This window comes from Pagrus pagrus (assembly GCF_965226575.1).
Source record: "Pagrus pagrus genome assembly, chromosome: 5".
Lineage (NCBI taxonomy): Eukaryota > Metazoa > Chordata > Actinopteri > Spariformes > Sparidae > Pagrus > Pagrus pagrus.
In genome coordinates this window covers 1,613,113-1,638,085 of record NC_140189.1, presented here as the reverse complement: position 1 = coordinate 1,638,085, position 24,973 = coordinate 1,613,113, and the positions used below count along the sequence as shown (strand labels likewise).

General features: G+C 44.4%; 1 protein-coding gene across 1 annotated transcript in view; it reads left to right on the top strand.

The window, feature by feature from the left end:
• Positions 1-23,383, top strand: part of LOC311257854 (F-BAR and double SH3 domains protein 1-like) — a gene marked incomplete at its 5' end in the record, with an annotated part of 84,718 nt that extends 61,335 nt beyond the window's left edge. Inside the window, 8 exons of the mRNA XM_084353791.1 lie at positions 17,672-17,800; positions 18,776-18,859; positions 19,001-19,145; positions 19,307-19,407; positions 20,570-20,665; positions 21,579-21,729; positions 21,854-21,909; positions 23,217-23,383. Of these exons, the coding sequence (XP_084209917.1) occupies positions 17,672-17,800; positions 18,776-18,859; positions 19,001-19,145; positions 19,307-19,407; positions 20,570-20,665; positions 21,579-21,729; positions 21,854-21,909; positions 23,217-23,267 (813 nt within the window). The 3' untranslated portion in view covers positions 23,268-23,383. The remainder of the gene's footprint in view (positions 1-17,671; positions 17,801-18,775; positions 18,860-19,000; positions 19,146-19,306; positions 19,408-20,569; positions 20,666-21,578; positions 21,730-21,853; positions 21,910-23,216) is intronic.
• Positions 23,384-24,973: the final 1,590 nt, after the last annotated feature.

Genomic DNA, 24,973 nt, shown 5'->3' with positions numbered 1-24,973 from the left:
TGGGGAATTTGGAGGCCCGGTCAACACCTTGGGCCTTTTATTGTGTTCCTCAAGCTGTTCCTAAGCAGTGTTTGTGGTGTGTCAGGGCACATTGTCCTGCTGGGGGCCCACTGCCATCGGGTAGTGTTGTTGTGATGAGGGGGTGTACTTGGTCCACAACAGTGTTTGGATGGGTGGTTCGTGTCAAGTGGCATTCACATGAATGCCAGCACCCAAGGTTTTCCAGCAGAACATCGCATTGCGAGGAGATGATCAATGTTATTCATGTCACCTGTCAGTGGTTTTAATGTTGTGGCATTCTCCCACTGGAGCTCCTCTAATTGTACAACTGAGCTGAAATGAGGAGCTTTAAGGGAAATTGCTCCTTTTCCTGTCTTTTTCTTGATTCTCCGACCAGTAAGAATGTTTTCTCTCAATGAAGGATTATTACTACATGAGCTCAGGAATACTTCATAAATGTCATGGCTCAGTGTCTTGTTCTTGTGTTTCCTGTTTTATTTTGAAATTTTACCCTCATGTGTCTCGTCTTGCTTTTCAGTTCCCCCCGTTGTTTTTCCCCGCTGGTGTTTTTCCGTTCATTCCCTGACTTGTCCTTTTCCCTCCTCACTCCACCTGTTCCCCATCCTGTCATAAGTGTGTCTGTATGTAGTCTTTGTTCTCCCGCATGTCTTCGTGAGATCGCTCCGTGTTACTTCGTTTCCCGTCAGTGATGTCTCGTTCCTGTTGCCATGCCCTTCTGTGTTCTTCAAGTTTGCCCGACTTAGCCTGTGTTAGCCTGTGTCCGTCATCCTCCATCTTGGTCTGTCTTCCCCTGTGATCCTCTCCAGTATTTCCTCCAGTGTGTCCTTGTGTCTCCTGTTTGGATGTTTCTGGTTTTGGTTTCTTGTTTCTCTTTTGATTTGTACTTTGCTTTAGTTTGCACTTTGTGTTCGCTTTTTGCTGCTACTTTGTTTTTGTCTCTAGTACTCATTTAAACTTATCTGTATTCCTAATTTTTTGTATCATTCAGCTTTATTTAAAGCAACACTAGGTAGTTTGGACTCATTACTACCCCCGGCTGGTTGAGAAGCGCAATTATCTGTTACTAGTGTCGTAAATACTGTCGCTGTATGAGCATCCCTGGGGGATGAATTCACGTGAATTTGTTGACGGAGCCGGTGAATCACAACCCTCGTTTGGAAACATCAAAAACATGAAACCTCAATCAAGTGCCAACAACAAGCTAGATTCAGAGATAGCAGTTGGTAGTTTGTTAGCATATAGGCTGCACAGCACATTAGCATGCTAGAATTATTCTCATACCGAGTTGGTTATAGTGATTGCACCGACTAAGTTACTTCCAAAACACGACGCTTGGGCGTGAATGTGTTTAGTAACGTCTGAAAATATAGCTATGTTTTCGGGAGCAAGTTGACGTTGTGTTCAGCATAATAACTACAACCAACTCAGTATGACAACAGTAAGTAGCATGCTAACGTTACCTCCCGATCACACTATTCAACAATTACATTGATTATCTGCATGAACTAAGGAATCTGCAACTTTTCAAGACAAGATGTTCATAGTGTTTTAGTAAGTTAGTCATCGTTTACAGTCACTACATGAAAACATGCAAGCTGACGTTGTGTTTGGTGTAATAACTACAACCAACTCGGTACGACAACAGTAGCTAAGTAGCATGCTAACGTGACCGATAACAACAATAGCCTGACGTAGCCTGACGTTACCTCCCGACCACACTGTTCAACAATTATGTTGATTATCTGCATGAACTAAGGAATCTGCAACTTTACAAGACAAGACGTTCATAGTGTTTTAGTAAGTCAGTCATTGTTTACAGTCACTACATGAAAACGAGCAAGCTATCGAAACGGACAGCATTAGCTTATCTCCCGGCTTTATTACGGTTATAAACTGTGGACAAATAGAGCCCCAATGAACACCACATAACAACAAATAAACTCAAAGTGAAAGTCGGTAAGATAATAATATATGATATATATGAGGAGTGTAAGCTGGTCTAATATTTATCCGTGTCCGGCTCATGTTATATCACTTTCTCTTTTTCTTTTCTTCGCCTACTCATTCAATACCTTCTTGGCTTTTTTAGCTGGCTTGGCCATGGCGTTGGTTTACAAAAAATCCAAGTAGCTGCTGGCTAAATCCATTATAAACATGTCGTAAAGCAGGTCGCACTAGACTTCTTTACGTCAGGTATGTACCTACCCGCTCAGGGAAGTTAAGCAGTGCGGTTTCTGCCGGCGCGACCCCCCTCAGGCTGCAGAGGTGTCACCGTTCATCCTATTAACCGTTAATCTACCACTTAACTGAGTTTAGAAATATTATTTTAAGGTCGAAAAACTACCTAGTGTTGCTTTAATTAAGGCTCACCTTTTGTTTCCCCCAATCCTGCCTCCTGTGTGTGTCTGCATTTGGGTCCTCACCTTACAAAAAAACACAACATAACAATAAAACTGCTAAACACAGTTTCTTTGCATTGTTACAGCCACAACAATGTTTTTTTTTTATTTGACAAGCCCCCAAATACACTGCTCAAAACTGATTGTGTAAATTCTTGAGAACAAAATGACGTAACAACAGTCAATGAAAACCAAATTCATCAACCCATTGATGGCTGGATTTAAAATGACAACGAAAATCCAAATCAAAAACTGAAATCACAGGCTGATCCAACTTGCGTGAATTTTATCACAGCAACTCTTAATGTGACTCAGTAATGTGCATGGTCCCTGCGTGCCTGTATGCACACCTGCCAAAGTCTGGGCATGTTCCTGATGAGTCGGTGGATGATGTCCTGGGGATCTCCTCCCAGATCTGGATCAGGGCATCAGTGAGCTCCTGGACAGTCTGTGGTGGTACTTGGTGGCATCGGATGCATGATACATAATGTCCCATAGGTGCTCAATTCGATTTAGGTCAGGGGAACAAGGGGGCCAGTCAATGGCATCAATGCCTTCTTCATCCAGGAACTGCCTACACACTCCTGCACCAAGCACCCACTGCACCAGCGTAAGGTCTGGCAATCGCTCGCAGTCAGGGTACTTGGAGGTCTGTGTGACCTATGCCTCCCTAGACCATCACTGACCCACCACCAAAAGGGTCATGCTGGATGATGTTATAGGCAGCATAACGTTCACCACGGCATCTCCAGACTCTTTCACGCCGGTCACATGTGCTCAGTGTGAACTTGCCCTCATTTGTGAAGTGAACGGGGCGCCAATGGCGGACCTGCCAATATTGGTGTTCTCTTGAGATTGCCAATCGAGCTGCATGGTGCTTGGCTGGGAGCACAGGTCCCAGTATAGGATGTTGGGCCATCATGTCACCCTCATGGTGTTTCTGACAGTTTGGTGAGAAACACGCACACCAGTAACATGCTGGAGGTCATTTAATAGGGCTCTGGCAGTGCTCCTCTTGTTCCTCCTTGCACAAAGGAGCAGATATTGGTCCTGCTGCTGGGTTGATGCCCTTCTGAGGCCTTGTAATGGCTGGTCTCATGGTATCTCCTCCATGCTCTTGAGACAGCAAACCTTCTTGCAACTGCATGTATGGATGTGCCACCCTGGAGGAGCTGAACTACCTGTGCAACCTGAGTAGGCTGCAGGTACAGCCTCTTGCTACCAGTACTGAAGATGTTAGCAGCGGATCCTTTAAGTCCTGTAAATTGCAAGGTAGGGCCTCATTGATACAGACCTCAAAACCTTTCCTGGGCCAATTTTGCAGGGTGGCGAGGCTCATTATCCTGCTGAAGGACGCCACCACCATTATAAATGTATTTGTTTGTTTATTTGACAGGAACAGTGCACAGCTTCTTAGTTGTTAGCTAAGAGTTAATTTACATCTGCAGTCCCTCGGCAGGAGGGACAAAACATAATCACTGTACAAAAACATGAGCAACTTCAACAAAAGGATTTCAAAACATTAAAACATGACAACAATAACAAACCACAGCTCGTGAGATTAAAGGATAAGTACCGTTTTTTACAACCTGGACCTTATTTCTGGCAAAAGATATGGTCATTTACTCACCCAGATAACTTTGGTGTCATTCGGCGTCGTTCGGACGAAATTAGATCCAGTGTAGCGGCGATATATCCATATAATGGGAGAGACGGGGCAGCGACACACAGCCTCTATATAACGCATTATCTGCCACGAAACTAGTTAATTTCATCAATATTTTGTTACGATATGCTAGCGCTATTAGCCTCTGAGTCCGGGCTCGTCCGTTATCAACATCCGGGGTCAAACTAGCAGCAGCAGCTACAGGTAAACAAGGCGCGCTGTCGCGGGTGCGCACGCAGCTCAGAGACGACATCTTCCAGGTCAGAGGTAGTAGATCAGCCTACAGACCCCGGATGTTGACAATAGACGAGCCCGGACTCAGAGGCTAATAGCGCTAGCATTTCATAACAAAATATTGATGAAATGAACTAGTTTCGTGGCAGATAATGTGTTATATAGAGGCTGTGTGTCGATGCCCCGTTACTCCCATTATATGGATATATCGCCGCTACACTGGATCTAATTTCGTCCGAACGACGCCGAATGACACCAAAGTTATCTGGGTGAGTAAATGACCATATCTTTTGCCAGAAATAAGGTCCAGGTTGTAAAAAACGGTACTTATCCTTTAAGTGTTTTTATGTTATGAGAACACGATGGAGTTGATTTTAGCAATGATTTCATCTTAGATTTAAAATCAGTACAGCTGCAGCACTCTTGAATTTTAGAGTGTTACACACTTGTTTTACATTTCTTTAAAGGACAGCAGTGAGTCAATAAGAATCCCATGTATTTAAAAACAGTCCTTTCTCCTTTTTACAAAGATATCTGGGTGGCTTCCATTTTTTGGACTACATACAAGCAGTCTTACTCACATTAAGTGTCAGGCAAGACTCTGAAAGCCAATAGAGATCTTGGCGATTGCTTAAAAAAGTTTAATCCTACTGAGATACATCTGTCGCCTTTGAGGTCCTCAAAGTGCTCAGGATTTTGTGTATCTTTCCTTTAGGGACTATAGTTACATTAAAAACATTCTGGTGGGGTTTGGAGTTGATTTCTTTTTTTCTTTTTTTCCACTCTTGCATCAAAGATGTGTGTCAGACTGCACTGAATCAAAAAGTATTTGATTCATATGGATCATTAGTTAGGATTTCCTGTATTTTCAGTTCATTTCTATTTACGTGATGCTGCTTTTAGGTCTTTGTTAATTTATTAATGTTCTTACGAATCATTTTGCTGTTTCCTTTTGCCTCTTTAATGATATCTATAAAAGAAATTGGCTTTTGCCTTCCTTAATTCACTACTTTCGTAGGAAAGTTTAGAAAAACATGTCTATCATTACTTGGTCTGGGCTTTAGTGCTGTTTTTTTAAAGCAAAGTCACATTTTTTTATCAAGTCACACAGTTGCTGATTAAACCATGGCAGATTGTGTCTGTTCTTTAAGGTTTTTGTGAATGATGTCTTTGATTCTATTAATTGTGCTGGTGTAAGGATTCAAATGAGGCCTCTGGAGTGATTTTCTGCTCACCAATGACCAATCAATTTTTCTTTCTTCCTCGAATTTACTCATGTCCTGTTTTGGTTTCTGTGTTCTGAGTATTTATGTGTTGTTGATAAATAAACCTACTTTTTGTTAGTGTCCTTGCAATAAGTTTCATCGTGGTCTCACAGCCCAGTGAGAAGATTGCAAGATTTTATATTTCTCTCAGGCTTATTACTTAAGCTCCTCAATACCCAAGAAGAACTTCTGTTTGAGTGACAGCTATCACTGTCTCTTCTAATATTCATGCTGCTTGACCACGCTAATATCGGTGCTATCACTAATCCATGCTAGTGTTTTTGATCTTGCGAGAATAGCAGTCTGGTTGCCATGGTAATAACTATGTATCATTATCAAACACAGCTCTATTCTCTGTTTGAAAAAGAACATTGACCATTGGACAGGAAGAAAAACTGACTGAAGGTGGGCTTTAAACAGGTTATCAAAATGTTTATAAAGCGTAGTGTCGGGTGAGGCGATCTATATACAGTAGGTACTACTTCAAAGTGGCCATTTCACTCGCGGGGAGCGAGAGTCACGCGTTGCAGTGAATGTCAGTGACAACTGTAGCCACTAGGTGGAAGCATAGTACTGAATTGCAGCTCAAACGATTTTGGGACAATTCCACATTTGACCACAATGTAGCTGCAATGGAGAGTGGCGCTGTTTTAGGCTACAGGTAGAGTGAATGGAGAGGGGGACTGCTAAACCGTATCAGATTGATTCAGACTGATTGTTTCACAGCGGTGGGACACCTCAATTATCTGGGTGACCTTGGATAATCACTTGTGCTTTCTTTGTTTTACAGTAGAGCTAAAATATGGACATTAGTTGTTTTTTAAGGAACATTTGTTTACTGGTAAAATTGCCGACCTGAATTATTGTCCCAGTCCGCCCCCGTGAGCCTATATCACGGCCTGACTGGATGTTGCTTAAATATAAGAATAGCCTATAATAATATCTGATACCCTAAAGACATCTGAGGTTGTAATTTCGCTTGCTCGCTGCAGCCACAGCTAATAAGCGGAGGCAGAAACAATTACGCACAGCCTACAGAAGTTTCAACGTCCATACAAGCATTTAAGAAATGATTCTTATCAGTTCCATAATTCAGAGAGGATTTTTACTCAACTAAAAAATGTATAAAGATCAGTTCTTAGGTTGAAGACATGACAGCAGCACGTATGTCCAGACGCTGACGTGTGTTATGACTGATGTATAGCTCACCTGGTAGAGCATCTCCCTCAGTAAGCAGAATCTTCTGCTAGTATGAGTTCGAATCTCTGCATAGGCACTAACTTTAGTTTATGTGTTTTCTTTTCTCATCATCATTATGATCACATATAGCTCCAAGTTTGAGCAAATAAATGAGCAAATGAGCATTAATTCTCCGCCGGGCCGCGGCACCAGCTTTCCTGCTTGTGTACATAAAATACACTAAATTCTGACACCACAACTGTAGCGTACCGAATATCAATAGATGATAACCAGAAAAAAAAAACAAAAAACGTTCTATTGATCTGATTCACCGGCTTCATGGACGTCGGAACTATTTTCTGAGAGGGGCGGGGGAAGCACGCACTTTTATCAATGATTAAGGATTTGATTTAAAGTTATTTTATAATGGCGTGCAGTTATAAGAGAACTAGATGGATGAACACGGCATCTTTATTGTTAAGAAAATGAAACTCCAGGAAGCTCCCCACTGCATAAAAACGCAGCGCTGTTGGTGTGCAGCGAGAATGTGCTGTATTGCAGCCATGGTTTATCACACGCGCGGACTTTGGCAACGCATTTATATAGAGTAGCAGGTGAAGCCTCTCTGGATGAGGTTCAGATGAGTTTAATACATCTGTTTCCTTGATATCTGTGAAATGCCACAGGGTTGTATTTTTATGTGTAGTCCTATAAACTCATATGCAGATGTGTGTGGAAAACTTAAACGTGTAATTCAATAGAAGTTTTTTTTTCCCTTCTATTAACCTATGTTTCTTGCGCCAGTGGCCCGCAGCTATGAGCGCATTTCAACATTGAGCATTGTTTTATTATTTCGAAAAGTGGAGGATGTAAATTTCCCTGACGCGGCTTGATCACTGAGCATTTGGTCGCTAAGAAGGCTGTTAAGAGTGGGTCAGCTCGATCTTACATTTCCTTCTTAGTGAAAGATCTTCTTAAGCTAAGAGCGACTCTGGGAAACACATCCTACTTTCACAGCGTTCTTAAGAGCGCTCCTAAGAAGATCTTAGCACTTAAGAGCTTCTTAACGAATCTGGGAAACGCGGCCATTGGCAGGGCCAGACACAGCTTAATGAGCTTCTCCACCTCCGAATGCAGGATGGACACATCCTGGATGGTGCTTACTTCTCGTCCCCTACACACATTCCTCAGTATGGGGGAATGCAAATGTTAAGGCATCTGGAACAAGTTCGCTTAACTGGAAAGACCACATCCATCCCCCACACTTTTGAAAAGCTTGCTACGCCAGCACCCCCACCCCCGCGCGCTGAGGACAGCAAAGAGGTCTGCAACAAATACATTGATCACTTGGCCAAGGGATCTGCAGGGTGACTGCTTCAGGGACTCACTCCGCTTTAAATAACCTTCTGTATATCCGACTACTGTGAAGCTGCTGATTATGTATTTTAATAAAGCTAGAGAAAACTGTCTGACATGACGTGGCGTCGTTCTTCTTTCTATAAGCCTGTTGTAGAAAATATAAGGAATAGAAAGCACAAATATTTGTGTTAAATTCTGACACCACAACTGAAAGAAAGAAAGCCGGTCATAGACGTCGGAACTCACGCACCCCATCAGCCTCCCTACCCACGGGAAGATACGAGAAGTAAGCACCATCCAGGATGTGCATATGGACCTGGTGCGCTCCGAGGCGGAGCGGCGTTTTGATCAGGAAGGACTCCGCATAGCTGCAGGGCGAGAGCAGGCAGTTCTTGAGGTGGCTCAGGGGAAACGAGTGGATGTGGGTTCCTCGGAACTGACCCCCTTTCCACGAGAGAGGTGGAGAAGCTCATTAAGCTGTGTCTGGCCCTGCCAATATCTGTCGCGGCATCCGAGCGCTCTTTCTCAGCCTTGCGCAGGCTGAAAACCTGGCTGCGCACCATGACGCAGGAGAGACTAACACATTTGACCGTTATGAACGTTCACAGTGACCATCGATCATCTATTGATATTCGGTACGCTACAGTTGTGGTGTCAGAATTTAATGTATTATATGTACACAAGCAGGAAAGCTGGTGCCGCGGCCGGCGGAGAATTAATGCTCATTTGCTCATTTATTTGCGCAAACTTGGAGCCATATGTGATCATAATGATGATGAGAAAAGAAAACACATTAACTTAAGGTACAGCCTACACTGAGCTTTGAACTCGTATCAGCGGGTGATTCTGCATACTGAGGGAGCTGCTCTACCAGGGGAGCTATACGTCAGTCACGATGTTTACATGTGTCTTATTTATCACCGACCCGCTGCCCCAGCTGACACATCAGCGTCTGGACATACGTGCTGCTGTCGTGTCTTCAACCTAAAAACTGATCTTTATACATTTTTTCGTTGAGTAAAAATTCTCGCTGAATTATGGAACTGATAAGAATCATTTCTTAAATGCTTATATGGATGTTGAAACTTCTGTAGGCTGTGCGTAATTTAAAAGGCTTCATAGTGAAAAAAATCAACATCATCAACAACTCACTAAGTTTGTCCTAGCTAGAGGGACCCTGTAGCGACAGGCTGAAGGAAGGAGTTGGAATGAGGTGTGGAGTGGGTGAGGTATTATTAGCTACATTCTTGTATTTAAGCAACAACGAACAGAAACATAAATCAGGCAACTCTGTCCATTCCCCGTTCATGGTCACTGCTCCCTGCTGCTGCATGTTGTCGTCCTCCTGCTCACAGATGCCACCTGGTGGTTGTTTGGGCACATTGCCGCTTCTCATGAAAACACAATTGATCCTCCGTGAACTCGGCCACAACGAAGTAGTACCTACTGTACACCAATGACATTAAATGACATTTGCTGAGACAAGGTGATGGTCAGGTCGATACATTCCATTTCAGGCATAGTGAAGAAAGCTATAGGTGATGATTTAGATCTCAGAAAGACACAGGAAGTCCCGGTTTGAGTCGGTCAACAGTTTTTTGAGATGTTCGCTTTGTGACGTAACACTTGGATATTCAAATGTCCCCCAAGAAGACCTTTTGGTTTTGCATGTGGATCCCAAATAATTTTAGAATGCTGGACAGTTTGGAAGCAGCCGATGCTAAAGTCTTTTGTGATGGTGGGGTTTTGGGATCTGCCACCATTTGACAAAGGAGATGACTGTAAATTGGTGTTACCTGGATTGGAGAATGCCCAAGTTGGAGGCTGAGTGTGGAGACCCCAGGTCAGCTGTAGGGCCCCAGGTTCAGCTGCACATTGCCAGCCAGGAGGGTTGTCTAAAGGTAACTGAGCAGTTTCCTGTGCGATCGCAAAGATTTGTCTCCCGCTGTGTTACTGTACGTTTTTTATTAAACTAACTACCTTAATCTAATAACTCCCACCATGAAGGGTGTCTTAACTGATGAAACAGTGTCACACTCAAGCTCGGACATCTGATTACTGTCTTTCACGTGTTTATTTTTAGCATAAGCATTCCTGCGACACACATGCTATGCTAACTATCACCTGTACAGTAACCGTGCCTTTGCCAGGTAATCAACTGAAATGACACAAAATAAACAAAACCACAATATCAATGACATGGACATATTATCCACTGTATAATCCGCACACATGAACATATCTATAGTGTTTAACATAAGTTGTTATCACATTACAACATATACATCTCTTAACTCACCAGCTCAGCTTCACCAGTCAAAACAATGGCGTCTATATAAAAGAAGATCCGGCAGGTTAATACATCCGCCCAAATAATCTACAGGGGGAATTGCTACCACAAGAGGGCGCTATAAAATTAACAAATTAGGGACAACTTCACACCTCCCACTTGGGCTACTTGTCAATGACCAAGTAGGCCATAATAACTATTATTAATACAACAATGTAATACACAAATATGCAAAACTTCAGGTGACAAAATAAATAAACAGCTTATCACTGTTCAGTGGAACAGATTTAGTCTAAGTCCCGCATTCAAGTGTCTACAGTTACAGCATCTCTTAGGTACTTAGGGGATTGAGCGAAGCCCCCTCCTGCTCCTCTACTGGCAGCAACACCACCAGCCTCCTGACGTCCCTGTGTAGGATGGTGGAAGGACACTTCTCCCTATCCTTTCTTGCTTGGCACAGGCTGATGGGAAGGCTATGACAAATCCTCACCTTGACATCTCGGACAACACCCTTTACGTCTGGACACGACTCCTCGACACGACCCAGCCTGTATCGACCCCGGAGGGCGTTTTGGTCTGCAACCCACACCAGGTCTCCGACGGTGACATTCCTGGCTGAGGCATGCCACTTTTGCCGCACGAACAGGTGAGGTCCTGCCAACTGGCTCCAACATCTCCAAAACTTATCCACCTCCACCTGGACTGCTTGCAGACGACTGAACGGGTAGGTAGGGAATTCAAAACCCTGGGTGTCACCTCTGGGCCCCGCCGACCCAACAGCAGCGATTTGGCGTCACAACGTCCACAGTCTCCTCCTGAACCTGAGCTCTGGCTCCGATTGGCCTCTCATTGGAAAGGTTGGCAGCCAGGTAGAGGAGGGTTTGGAACTCTAGGATGGTCAAGTCACCCTCCTCACCAACACTGCTCAATGACCTCTTCAACAGGCGGACAGCTGCCTCCGCCGCCCCATTCCGATGCGGCGAGTCCGCGGGACTAAACTCCCACATCCAGTCAGTCCCAGCCACAACTGCTCTCTGTTGGACTTCCTCCTTGTCGATACCCGCCAGGAAGCTGTAGAGATCCTCCAGCGCAGGTCTGGCCCCCACAAAGTTGGTACCCTGGTCGGACCAGAGCTTTTTGGGATGACCCCTTAGGGCGGTAAATCGCTGATAAGTTTTGAGAAAGCCCTCAGTTGATAGGTCCTCGACCAAATCTGCATGGATCGCTCTCGAGGCCATACAACTAAAGACCACGCCCCAGACCTTCTTCTTTGTGCGCCGCCTCACAACATCCCTGACTGTGTATAGACCGAACAGGTCCAGCGTTGTATACTCGAAAGGAGCCGCTGGCCCGGTGCGTACAGAAGGGAGATTGCTCATTACTTGAGAGCATAACTTGACTCTGCACTTCTGACAATGCATACACGAGTCCACAACTTTGCGAGTGACTCTAGGGCCTTGCACCACCCAGGCTCTTTTCCTCATCTGCAGGAGGGTACCGGCAACGCCTTCATGGTTGGCACGGTGGGCTTCTTCGGCAAGGAGGGTGCTGATCCGCTCCTTGTAGGGGATCAGCGGGACCCAAGGTCCCTCCTTATCAACAGACTGGATCCGGCCGTGGCACAACAAAAGGCCCGTTGCACTGTCATTGTTCACAACCAGACGGTTGAGTGTCCTGGTGGGGAAGGTCACACCAGTGGTGGGAACACCGCCTTGCCTCCCACTTTGGCCAGACCGCACCCACGGCTTAAGGTAAAACCCCCCGGTTGCAAGAATGGCCTCAACTCCTTGAAGGATCTCGCTCAGTCTTTGGGGGTCATTGTGGGACACCAGAATGTCGTCCACGTAGGCATTGTCTACAATGACATGTCTTTCCTCCACTTTGTCGGCGAACTGTGGCAGGTGGGTGGTCTCCCTCATGGCCACCTGGGCGATACAACCAGCGGGCTTATCGCCCATGTTCACCCGCACCACGGCGTAGTCCTCGATGTCATCCTCCGGAGAGTCCCTCCACAGAAAGCGATGGACATGCACTTCCTGATCCTCCAACCACACCAAGTTATACATCTTGGACACATCACCAACCGCGGCGTGCTCCCCCTCCCGGAAACGGAGCAGGACCGCCCGGATGGGGTTCAAGACGTCTGGGCCCTTCAGCAGGATGCCATTCAGGCTAACACCCCTGAATTCCCAGCTGCTGTCCCAGACTAGTCTCACCGGGGTGGAGACAGAGTGTGGGTTGGGTGCTGTCAGGTGGTTCACCCACCACACAGCCCCGTTCCAACTGTCCATCGCAGCCCTGGAAAGCTTGATCGCTGCTCCCCTGGCTACCATGTCGTGCACCTGCCTCGTGTAAGCCTCCTTCCACTTTGGATCCCTCTCGAGCCGCTTCTCCGATTTCAGGAACACTGCCTTGACAGCCTCGCAGTTGTTCGGCAGGGTAGCAGGGTTCTCTCTCCAGGGGTACCTGGCCTCCCAGTGGGGCTTGTCGCTGTGGTTGTCGCTTAACTTGAAGGTCAGACCTCCCCTGATGACCTCTAACTCTCTCTCGTCAGCGAGTGACATCTCCTTCCCCCCAGGGGCGCACTTTCCACACCGACACCCACCACACAAGGGGTCACAGGCGGCACCAATGCTGTCCCACTGCAGCCACTTGACGATGTCAGCATTGCACGCAGCCGTGGTTCTGACTTCCACGCTGCTCTTTAGCTTAGGGCAGTAGTTATGGAGAACCTCGACTCTCCTGGACTTCTCAATGTCCTCAAAAAGGTCCGGATGCACGCCACTGACGGTTTTTCCAAGTGGACCATCCCACAACACCAGATCGCCGCACCTCATCATCCGCTGGGGGGCAAGGCGACCTTCCCTAGTACTGATAAGTAACTCAACTTTCTCCGGGCGGGTCAGTTCCCCTGGTTTGACAACACCTGGGAAGAATTTCTCCAGGCACTCCGAGTCCACTGCATGGTTCACTCTGGCGATCTCCTGTAGTCCATAGCAGAGCATCTCATGGAGCCGCCATGTCCCCTTTTTCGTGGCTACTTTTATACTCACACAGTACCTCTTTGTCTCAGCCCTCGCCTCCATACCACCCACACCATATACGACCAGTGTGATTTGCTCACCTGCCAATCCAAGCCTCTCTGCTGCTTGGTGAGTGATATAGTTGATATCGGAGGCTAAATCGATTAGGGCTCCGACCCAGTCTCCTCTCTTGGTCGTGACCTCCACCGACATCATGAGGACTGGGTGCTCCTTTGGGCCGCTCTTGTCCACCAGATCTTTGCCAGCACATATTGTTGAGGACACCTTATTTGTGCAGGCCTTACGAACAGCCTCCAGCTGCTCCTGGGTCAGACCTAGACTAGCAAACAAAGCCTCTTGTTCTTCGGTGGGACCACGGGGTTCTCTCCTTTTTTCCCCCTTGGTCTCTCTCCTAGCGGTGTCCCTTTTGGCTGGTGATTTGAGGCACAGGAAGAAGTGGTGATCTGGAGGGGCATCACTTCTTTTACATTCGTCTTTGCGACACAGAAAGTTTTTATTGCACGGACCCTCCTTCCCATGGAGATCCAAGCATATGGGGCAGGCTTTTGTCCTTTTTACTTGAGCCCTCCGCTCTGATGGGTTGGCTTTCTTAAATGTCTTGCAGCGGTATAAACGTCCAGTATGCCCCTCTTCACCACACATGCCGCAAGGATCTTGCGATGATTCTCCTCTCGCCTCACTTGCCGTGGCCTTAGTAAATGAACGTCTCTCCTGCCTTTGGTCCCCCGGTCTTTCTTTTGGCTTTTTGCGAGGGCTCGGTTCACCTGCTCTGGCAGAGTTTGGTCGTCTGGTGATCTGTAACTGCTCCAGTTGCACCAGAACCGTCTTCTGATCTCTCAGGAACTGCCATAGTTTGTCGAACCGGTTGGGCTCATGGACCACTGTGGTGGATGCCTCTGCGGTGGCGCTTGGGGAGACCCTGACGGGGGACCCGTGACTTGTGCCCCATCAGGACGGTCCAGATTATCATCCAGTGCACTGCCAGTCACAGCAGCGATTGGGTCGGTGGCTGGGCCTGCACCTGCACTTTGCACTCCATCATCCTGTGCTGTGCCACTGTCCCCACCACCGTCCGGAGGCCCACTCGGTTTATCAGCGGTGGTCGTTCCTCCACTGTCCACACCGCCTTGTCCATTGTCTCTGACGTCAACATCCTCCTCGTCCTCTTCACCGCTTTCCAGGACACCAAGGTCGCCAAGCGCTGACCTTTTGCTTTGGCGCATGTAGTTAGTCAGTGCTACTATAGTCATTCTTCACTTCTCCCTGTAGTCTTTGAGGCAGGCCCGCATGTCATCCACCTCTGTTTCCGGGACGTAGCGGTCCCAGCCCCGCACAAACTCCTCCAGTGCTTCAACTCTGTTCTCTAATGCTGTGTGCACCAAATCATACTGCTCGTGGGTCAAGTGGCCCGACTGGAGCGCTTCAGCCTGACCAAACACATCTTTGAGGTCCGCCATCAGACTGCCAAATTGACTCGATGCACAGCGGGACCACAATGTCTTTTTCACCTTCATCTCCGTGTCTTGATACTTTGTGCGGCAATCATGTAGCCTTTTCATCACATCAGCTACATCCACTTCGTATCCACTTGCGTCTTCCTCTTCCATAACAGCAATGTAATCAAAACTGCTATTACAGATCTCTTCATAACTGCCCTTGAGTGCCCTCAGTTCAAGCTTGAGGTCATGTCATTTAAACGGTCCACGTTAAAATCAATGGCATTTGCCTTCCTATTAAAAACCCCTTGTGCATAGGAACGCTTTTTCTTTAATTCTCCACAGTCCGCCATGCTGACTTTTATTGTCCCTCTCTCTTTCACTTTTTGATGACATACTTCCGGTCCCCGTACCAAGATGGCGGCGACCCACTTCCGTTAGCTTAGCGGCTAGCTACCGTGCTAGCACACCAAATTTGCGGCGATCGGCTTATCCTATGCCGTCGCGCTAAACAGTCACAATGAAAGTCACTCAAGCACAGTCACAGACCAAGCAATACCTGCTGCTGAGGGCTTAATTTGAGTCCGAGGCGTTGTCGATCGGCCGGGACACTCCGCCGGGCTTCATCCGCACGTTAGCCTCCTGCAGTTTGTTGTAGTTGACACTGTCCGACCTCCGCTTCTCCGTCACGGGGCTGGCTTAGTGTTGATTACTGTACGGTTTTTATTAAACTAACTAACCTTAATCTAATAACTCCCACCGTGAAGGGTGTCTTAACTGATGAAACAGTGTCACACTCAAGCTCGGACATCTGATTCCTATCTTTCACGTGTTTATTTTTAGCATAAGCATTCCTGCGACACACATGCTATGCTAACTATTACCTGTACAGTAACCGTGCCTTTGCCAGATAATCAACTGAAATGACACAAAATAAACAAAACCACAATATCAATGACACGGACATATTATCCACTGTATAATCCGCACACATGAACATATCTATAGTGTTAAACATAAGTTGTTATCACATTACAACATATACATCTCTTAACTCAACAGCTCAGCTTCACCAGTCAAAACAATGGCGTCTATATAAAAGAAGATCCGGCAGGTTAATACATCCGCCCAAATAATCTACAGGGGGAATTGCTACCTCAAGAGGGCGCTATAAAATTAACAAATTAGGGACAACTTCACAGTTACTCTGTTCATATGGTGCAGTTGTTCGGCTGTCTCATAAAATAGTAGAATGGGAAATTAGTTGGCTCCATACATTCATTGAGACCGGTTGTACAAATGGCGTTGCACTTTCTTGTGGCTTCACCAATTGGTTGATCCCTCAGCAGCCAATGAGAGGAACAATAGCATCAAGATGCAGGTCAACAGCACAGATCTCTGCACAAAGTTCTAAAAGTTCAGTCCATGTTTGGCCTTGGTGGTAAAAATGAGATCATGGCTTTTGCTTGCTGATTTAGAGAGTGGTGAGTGTGAGGTTGAAAGGTCAGTGAGCAGGTCAGCTTTTCCTACCAGTCAACCCACCTGCTCTACCTTCTTCAATGAGGGAATACCGTTTCCATGAAGGGGTGTACATGGTCTGCAACAGTGTTTAGGTGGGTGGTACGTATCAAAATGCCATCAGAATCAGAATCCGAATCAGAAAAACTTTTTTGTCTCCTGCAAATAGCAGTAGAAATTCGTCTTTGACATGTTCCCAGATGTGCACAAGTTAAAACACACAACATAAAAAACAGCAGCACAGTAAAATAAAATAAATACAGTGCAATACATACAATTCAGGATGGGGACATTAAAAAGGATATTATAGTGCATTGTTGATGATGTTGATGGCAGATGGGATGAATGATTTTTTCACTAAGTTTGCCCTAGCTAGTGGGACCCTGTAGCGACGGCCTGAAGGAAGGAGTTGAAATGAGTTGTGGAGTGGATGTGAGGGGCCATGTATGATGGAGGTGGCTTTGCGTCTGACATCCACATGAATGGCAGGACCCAAGGTTTCCCAGCAGAACATTGCCTAAAGCATCACACTGCCTCCGCCAGCTTGCCTTCTTTCTATAGCGTATCCTGGTGCCATCTCTTCCCCAGGTAAGCGACACACACGAGTATGGCCATCCACATGATGTAAAAGAAAATGTGATTCATCAGACCAGGCCACCTTCTTCCATTGCTCAGTGGTCCAGTTCTGATGGAGACGTACCCATTGTAGCCACTTGTGGCGGTGGACAGGGGTCAGCATGGGCACTCTGACCAGTCTGCAGCTATGCACCCCCATATGCAGCAAGCTGCAATGTACTGTTTTCTGACACCTTTCTATTAGAACCAGCATTAACCTTTTCAGTAATTTGTGCTTCAGTCATTCTCCTGTGGGATTGGACAACCACTGCAGACCTGGAGCACCCAACAAGACCTACAATTTGGCCTTTGTCACAGTCATTTTCTCTGCTTCCAAGACATCAACTCCAAGGACAAAATGTTCACTTTCATCAAACGTTATGCAAATGGGAGGAAATATTACATTTACAGGGGACTATTTCTATATTAATTCACATTTGGTGCTCTATTTGCTGCAGCAAAACTGTGTGTATGGGACTGGGTCAGAATAACCCAGGTGTGGAGGTGGGCATGGTTAAATGAACAAAAATGGGTTACATTTGGAGGATTAACCATATTGAGAGGAGCCATATTGTATCTTTCTAGAGATATAATCTAGTTGAATTTGTGAGATACATTTTGCATTTTATATCTTTTTTTTTAAAGCAGGATATGTTTGAGCTGACTGACTTTGAGGACTACAATGATGAGAATGGAGTCGTCTTTTCAGATCCTGTGTCAGTGTCTGGAGTGTGTGTTTACCCAGCAGCCTGCAGGGTTATCTATAGCTACCAGGTAGGGATATTTTTCCATCTTCAAAAGGTAATTGCTTCACATAGTGTTGTAAGATAGACAAATGGTGTTATGGGAGACTTCTAAATCCTGATTTATGCTTCTGCGTCGCGGCGACGGCGTAGCTACGTCGTCGACGCAGACCCCTACGCCGACCCTGCGCCGTAGCCTGACGTGTGCCTCCAAAAAATCCTGACTACGCGTTGCGTCGACGCGTCGAGACGCGAACGGCAAGGACTGTGATTGGTCCGCTCAGAAAGTCATTTCCAACAGTTGCTTTTCCGGTCAACAGTATAACAACACCGGTTGGCGGTGAATTGCAGAACAACGCGTTCCCTCGACGCAGAACTTCAAATGCTCAATGACGGCGTAGGGTCGACTTCGTAACTACGCCGTCGCCGCGACGCAGAAGCATAAACTAGGCTTAAGAGTGGTTTATTGAGATTTCAGCAAAATGTTTAAAATCAAAAACTTTCTTTTCTTTGTAAAAACATCACACTTTCTATATTGCATTCAAAACGTTCTCCATGCTTTTGAAATAAACAAAAACAAGCAATACTCATATATATGGACACTTCAACTTGATACCTCTCTAATTGCTGCGGTCATGACAATTTTTAGAAGTGAAGTGAAGTCACAGGCTGGAAAATATTGTGAAAACCTGTGTTACACACTTACAAATCAACAAGGAGAAGAGGAAAGCATTAAAATCGTGCTTAGCTCGGTCCCTGTAAACAGATATTATGTAGATAACTAGAAACAATATTTCTAATGTCATTAAAAGCATGTAGAACGTGATGCTTAATCTACACATTGTTGACCTTATCTTATCTGGATCATGTTGGTTCATAAATTCAGATGCAGAATATTGTATCTCCATGAAATCATAAAAAAAATACAAATTGGATAATCTTGGGTTTTTTTTTAATTTAATTGAAGAATTTGTCATTCTAACCAAAAGCATGTTACGTCCTGTAGACTAGCCAGTCCGATGAGCTGTCGATCATTGAAGGGGAGGAGGTTCAAGTGATTGAGGATGGAGACATGGAGAACTGGTTGAAGGTAACAGCCTCTCTGCTGTTATAACAGTATCAGGACAATATCAGCCTTAATTTTTTTTTTTTCTTTGAAAAAAAATGGTTTTAATAATCCTTGATTTAAGATATGCAGGACAGATGTATGTTCTCCAATGTTTCTATCCAGGTGTGTAACTCGTGTGGCCAGGTTGGGTATGTTCCTGAACGTTGTGTGCAGTTCCTATGTGTACCAGCAGAGAACACCACTCAGCTGGGCAGTTCTTTCAGCTCATCGTCATCCACTGGGACCACAGAGAGGGCAGCAAGCAGAGGTCAGCGCTGTATGTGTGTGTTTTTTGCAGTAATGCTGAATATTACTGTACTTACATATTGTATTTAAACACATAAAGCACGTCAAGTGTATGTGCCAATTAATCATAAAAAGGTCATGATGTCATGTTGGTAATTCAGTTTGACTTGAATTCTGTGTCAGGTGTAGCCAGAGCTCTGTACTCCTATCAGGCTCAGAGTGCAGAGGAGCTGTCCTTCCAGGAGGGGGCACTAATCCAGCTGAAACGCTGTCGACACGGAGAGGTGTGTGTGTGTTATAAAGCTGAAGAGTCAGACACATGCATATGTGTGTTGACTAAATTTAGAAGAGACAACACATGCAGACTTTGTAGACCTTATCCCATAATCTATTGTGCTCTCGTAAATGGTTAAGTAAAATCATAGCAGACATGAAAAGATTTAAAAAGTTGAAGTGACCTGTCAGGTTTAGCAGTCAGCTCTAGTTTCATTCAGTATTTCTTTAATCTGTCTTTTTAAATAACTAACTTGTGTTCCAAGGGTTTACTTTCCATTTTACAATTAATTTTTCCAACTTTATAGTTGTAATCACTACACTGGCCTCTCTACACTGATGTAATTACTGACATGTCTGAACAAGGCTTGCTCATAGACTCACCCCTTTTAGTCAAGTTGTTACATTTTACCCACGATGGTCTAGGGCTTAAGGGAAATACTGTTTGTTAGACACCGATAAAAAAAGAAATATTGAATAAACAACGATATTAGCTTTTCAAAAAACTACCATCCTTATTTAGACATAATGAAATGAGCCACATGATAATCTGTTGAGAAAGGTTCTGTTCCAAGCCTGAATTTCGTAGTTATTAGCATAGTTACCACTGTCAGCAGGATTTTGAAAGAGGTTTGCTTACTCCTGTTTCACTCAGTAGGCTCTCTATAGCTGTCAGACTAAACTCCACTTTAATCAGTCTCAGATTTACTTCAGTATTCTGTCTAACGAGGGGTTTTGACATTTTAATATGAGAGCCACTCAGAAGTCTGTGAGAGAACATTAGAAAGCAAATGGTAACTAACTGCCGCACAGTAGTACATGGATGGGAGAATAGATGGATGGGAAAGTTTATTCTTGATCTTAATTCAAGGTCCACTCAATAGCTTTCAAATACACCTCACCATCTTCACTAGGAAATTGAGTTAGCACTAAAGTTGTTATGGAATTCATTTTGCTGTCAGAGTAAACTCTGAACACTGATGATGGCCATAAGATGTGATTGAAAGCTTGAAAAGGGCTAGTAAATGGACCGAAGTGTTTAAATTGTTTTGTGGAAGGAATAAATAGATTCATGAGGCAATTCTGGAATTGTTAGTATTTCATACCTTCATCTGTTCTTACATTTTGTATGTTGTATGTATGCTTTATATATGTGATTGTGTCGTTTTGCAGGTGGATGATGGTTTTTGGGAAGGGGAGCTGAAGGGACGGATCGGTGCCTTCCCATCGTTGGTGGTAGAAGTCGTCTATGATGAAGGGGAGGAGGAGGTGAAACTCTCTGTATGGTTTCCTAAATAAACCTGTAAATCATGCTTCTTATTGGATTCCACTGCCTGTCTTGCTAAGACACTCCCAATTCTGCCTCTGATTGGCTTACCCTTTTCTTACCCTTAACCTGACCTGTCTCACTCCTCATGCCTCAACCTAACCAACCCAACCAACAGGCAAATTCAGCAGTGGGAACAGTAGTGGGATCCACAATAACACTAAAAAGTCCTTCTCCAGGTATTAATTAAACCCCTGAAACTCACTTCTGTTCCTCACAATTACATATTTGGAGGTTGTTGGGTTTTTTTTTATTTAAAAAATCCCTACGTGGTGTTAAAATGGCTTGGATGTAACTCTACAACTTTGCCTCATTAAGTATACAAGGTTCTATTAATATGCAAATGGATTCTAGCCCCACTCCCGTTCCACAGGAGCGGGTATGTACCTGCATTTTGTGAAAGTAGGGAAACTCAGAATGCAAAATACAGATAATAGCTACATCTGCAACCTAACTTCCTCTGAATTCAGCTCGTTTCCCAGCAACGTTTTTTTAATGAGATGGAATGCCCCACTGTACAAGTTGACAGAATTGGTTCCTTAGGTTTATGACATTAAAAAACCCTGGCAGTCTGCATCTGTTTTTTTCAGACTGTCCTTGGTAGACATCAGTTCTAGAGCAGAATTTTGCTAATGATTTGTATAATGTAAAAAACACCATTTGGACGGGTTAACAAGGTTAAAAACTTGATTGAGGGGTCTTTTAAATCATGACTTTTATAGATGCTGAGGTTACAAATATCACACAATGCTGAAAGTTTTAGCCAACTTACCACCTGACATCTGCCCAACTTATCTTAATTGTTTACTAATTATCCCTGTCGCTTGTTTGATGTATACCTTTTTTTTTTTCCAGCCCCTCCCCACTCCAACCATGCCTCCCTTCTCTTCCCAGTTCCCAGCCCCTGCCAACCCTGGCTGTAGTTCAGCACTTGGTGCTACTTCCCCTAGCTATGTGGAGGACAAACAGTGTTTTTTTTGCCCAGGATTTGCAGGCAAGACTGTAGGTGAGTGGTGTCAAACTGCAGAGTTTATTCTTTTTCTCTGCTTCCATTCCAGCTTTTCTGTTTCCTACATGAAATGTGTTACTTAAGGTGGTAATGGTTTTCTGTGTGTCTGTTGTCCCATCAGAGGATGGAGGTTGTGGCCACAATTTTCCAGATCTCTCCAGCAGTCAACTAAGACCAGTATGTGTCACTATCAGTGATTGAATGTACTTAAAGGATAACTACTGTTTTTTACAACCTGGACCTTATTTCTAGCATAAAATACCATGCTTTACTCACCCAGATAACTTTGGTGTCATTTGGCGTCGTTCGGACGAAATTAGATCCAGTGGAGCGCCGCATATATCCATATAATGCGAGTGATCCGGGCACCGAAGCGCAGCCTCTATGAGCATTATCTGCCGTGAAACTAGTTCATTTCACCAATATTTTGTTACGATATGCTAGTGCTATTCCCTTCTGAGTCCGGGCTTGTCTGTTGTAAACATCCGGGGTCTGTAGGTTGACCTACTACCTCTGACCTGGAAGATGTCATCTCTGAGCTGCGCGCGCACCCGCGACAGCCCGGCTTGTTTACCTGTAGCTGCTACTGCTAGTTTGACCCCGGATGTTGATAACAGACAAGCCCGGACTCAGAGGGGAATAGCACTAGCGTATCGTAACAAAATATCGGTGAAATGAACTAGTTTCGTGGCAGATAATGCGTTATATAGAGGTTGTGTTTCGGTGCCCCGTCACTCGCATTATATGGATATACCGGCTCTACGCTGGATCTAATTTCGTCCGAACGACGCCAAATGACACCAAAGTTATCTGGGTGAGTAAATGATCATATATTTTGCTAGAAATAAGGTCCAGGTTGTAAAAAACAGTAGTTATCCTTTAAGTGCATTTTCTCAAGTACTGCACTTAAGTGTACTTTACTTGCATATTTCCCTTTTCTGTTACTTCATACTTCCACTCCACTACATTTTGAGATCAAATATTGTACTTTTATTATCTACATTTTGTTGATAACTTTAGTTACTAGTTTCTTTGCAAATTTCAGGCTGCACCAGAGGCAAATTAACACATTTTGTCAATGTATTTTATCAGCAAATGGATTAAAAACAACAAAACACTGATTCTAATAATCAGAAAAACGCTGAGTAGCTGATAAAATAATCGTTCGACCTATAGTATACAGTACACATGTAAATACATGTGCAATTTACTTTTATTTGTAGGACTTGTGTATCACAAGTCCTACATATGAAGTATATACTTAAGTAATATTTAAACACAATCTTTACTTTTACTCAAGTATGACTTTTCAGTACTTTATACAAAACTGGCCGCTTTCTGTATTTATGACATTACTGCGTGTATTCAAAGATAAAAATTGTGAATGATTGATGAATGCTAATTATAATTGTAGAACTTGGCCTTGAACCAACCCGGATCAGTGATAATCAACTCATCTCTTTCCTCTCTCTGGACTGTTTTAGTGTCGGGCACCTCCCCCCCCTCCAACACAGAAGCCTTCACCTCAGCATTGAGACAAAGACTGGAGTTACGGTCAAGGCTCACAAGAATACGTCACATGTTAGGACCAAAACAACACTTGGATGATTTCTTTATCTGGTTTAAATTCAAATCAAGTGACCCTTGTATCACTTCCTAACAGTGGAACTAACCTCTATGTGAGCAGAAACATGGTAGTTGCTTATACAGATGAGTGCACCAACATTAATTGTAACTGTGTTGTAACATAAACATTTAAGTATTGTTTTAATTCATTCTAAAACATCTTGTAATTGGGGAAAAAAATCATGAATATTTACAATTTTAGCACATAAGAAAAATCAAGTGGTGTGTAGTTTTAGCTTTACTGGAAACTGTGCTTTTACGATGTTAATTTCCCAGCTTGTTCTCAATCCCAAGGCCTCAAATACAGCAGTCTGGTCTGTGGCTACGCTTATAAGTTTGACACTGTTATTACCCCTCTAGCATCACTTCTTGAAGCGCCCCGCTAGTGCAGTAGTATAAAGAGCGAGAAAAGTCAAAGTCGAGGTGGTTGGGTTGGTCGGGGTTGGTCATACAGTGGACTTTCCCTGCAGAGACTAATTTATGTAATATAAGTAGGTTACGTCACTTATTTAACTTACGTTATGAGACTGCATGTTATTGTTTTGTATGATCTTTTCCTAAACCTAACCAAGTAGTTTTGCAGCCAAAACCTAACCAAGCCATGATATGTTTGACAATGTTAATAACAATCCCGATGGCATAATATGTGAACTGTTAGTCAGCAAGCTTTATTTTTAAAGTCTAATTGGACATTGCATATTACATATCAGGCTAACTTGACCACGGAGCCCTTCACTTGTAAAACTGACACAAGAGGGGCAGGTAGAGCATCATAGTTTGAATCTTAAGGCCACTGACAAGGCTGCTGTGTCTGACGAGCTGGGAGTGAGAAATTGTCGAGCTTTCAGCACATGACACGTATAATCCTCCATATTCCATCATAGTCTCATTCATTGTAACAGGCAATATAACATATAATTAAAGAATAATGAATTGTTTACTCTGTGGGTTGTTAATACTCTGTGGGTAGTGGCTCTGCCAGTATAAGTGCTAGACCAAGTAACTGCTATTGTACTGTACTAACATAGCACAAAAAGTAAGGACATTTGTCTTTGGTAGATTATTTCTTTGTTGTAACCATGCTTCTTGGCAATAAATCTTATACTGTTGGAAAGCCTGTTTATTTCCCTTTAAATGGTGCCACATTTGTAAGGAACATGCATTTGTGGGATGAACAGCAGAGCTGAGTATGTGGGTTGCGCCCATGGCAAATTTGCCAAATCTTCTCTGCCAAACAGCTTATTCTGCTGTTGACTCTTGCTTGGTGTTGTTTGGTGGACAAGACATATTGGCAATTTATTCACTTAACAAAAGGGAGCCTCAGTTGCATGTGGAAGAACCATACACAGCCACAACAGCCTGGCACCTCCTCCTCATGCTGGTCACCAGCCTGGTCACACACTGCTGTGGGATGGCATCCCATTCTTCAAGCAGCGTCTGTCACAAGTCAGCCAGCGTGGTTGTGTTGGTCACTCTGGCACGAACAGCACACCCAAGCTGATCCCACAAGTGTTCAGTGGGGATGAGGTCAGGACTGCTGGCAGGCCATGCCATCCTCTCCACTCACACATTCTGGAGGTAGTCTCATAGAAACCCTGCTCTGTGTGTGACCAGG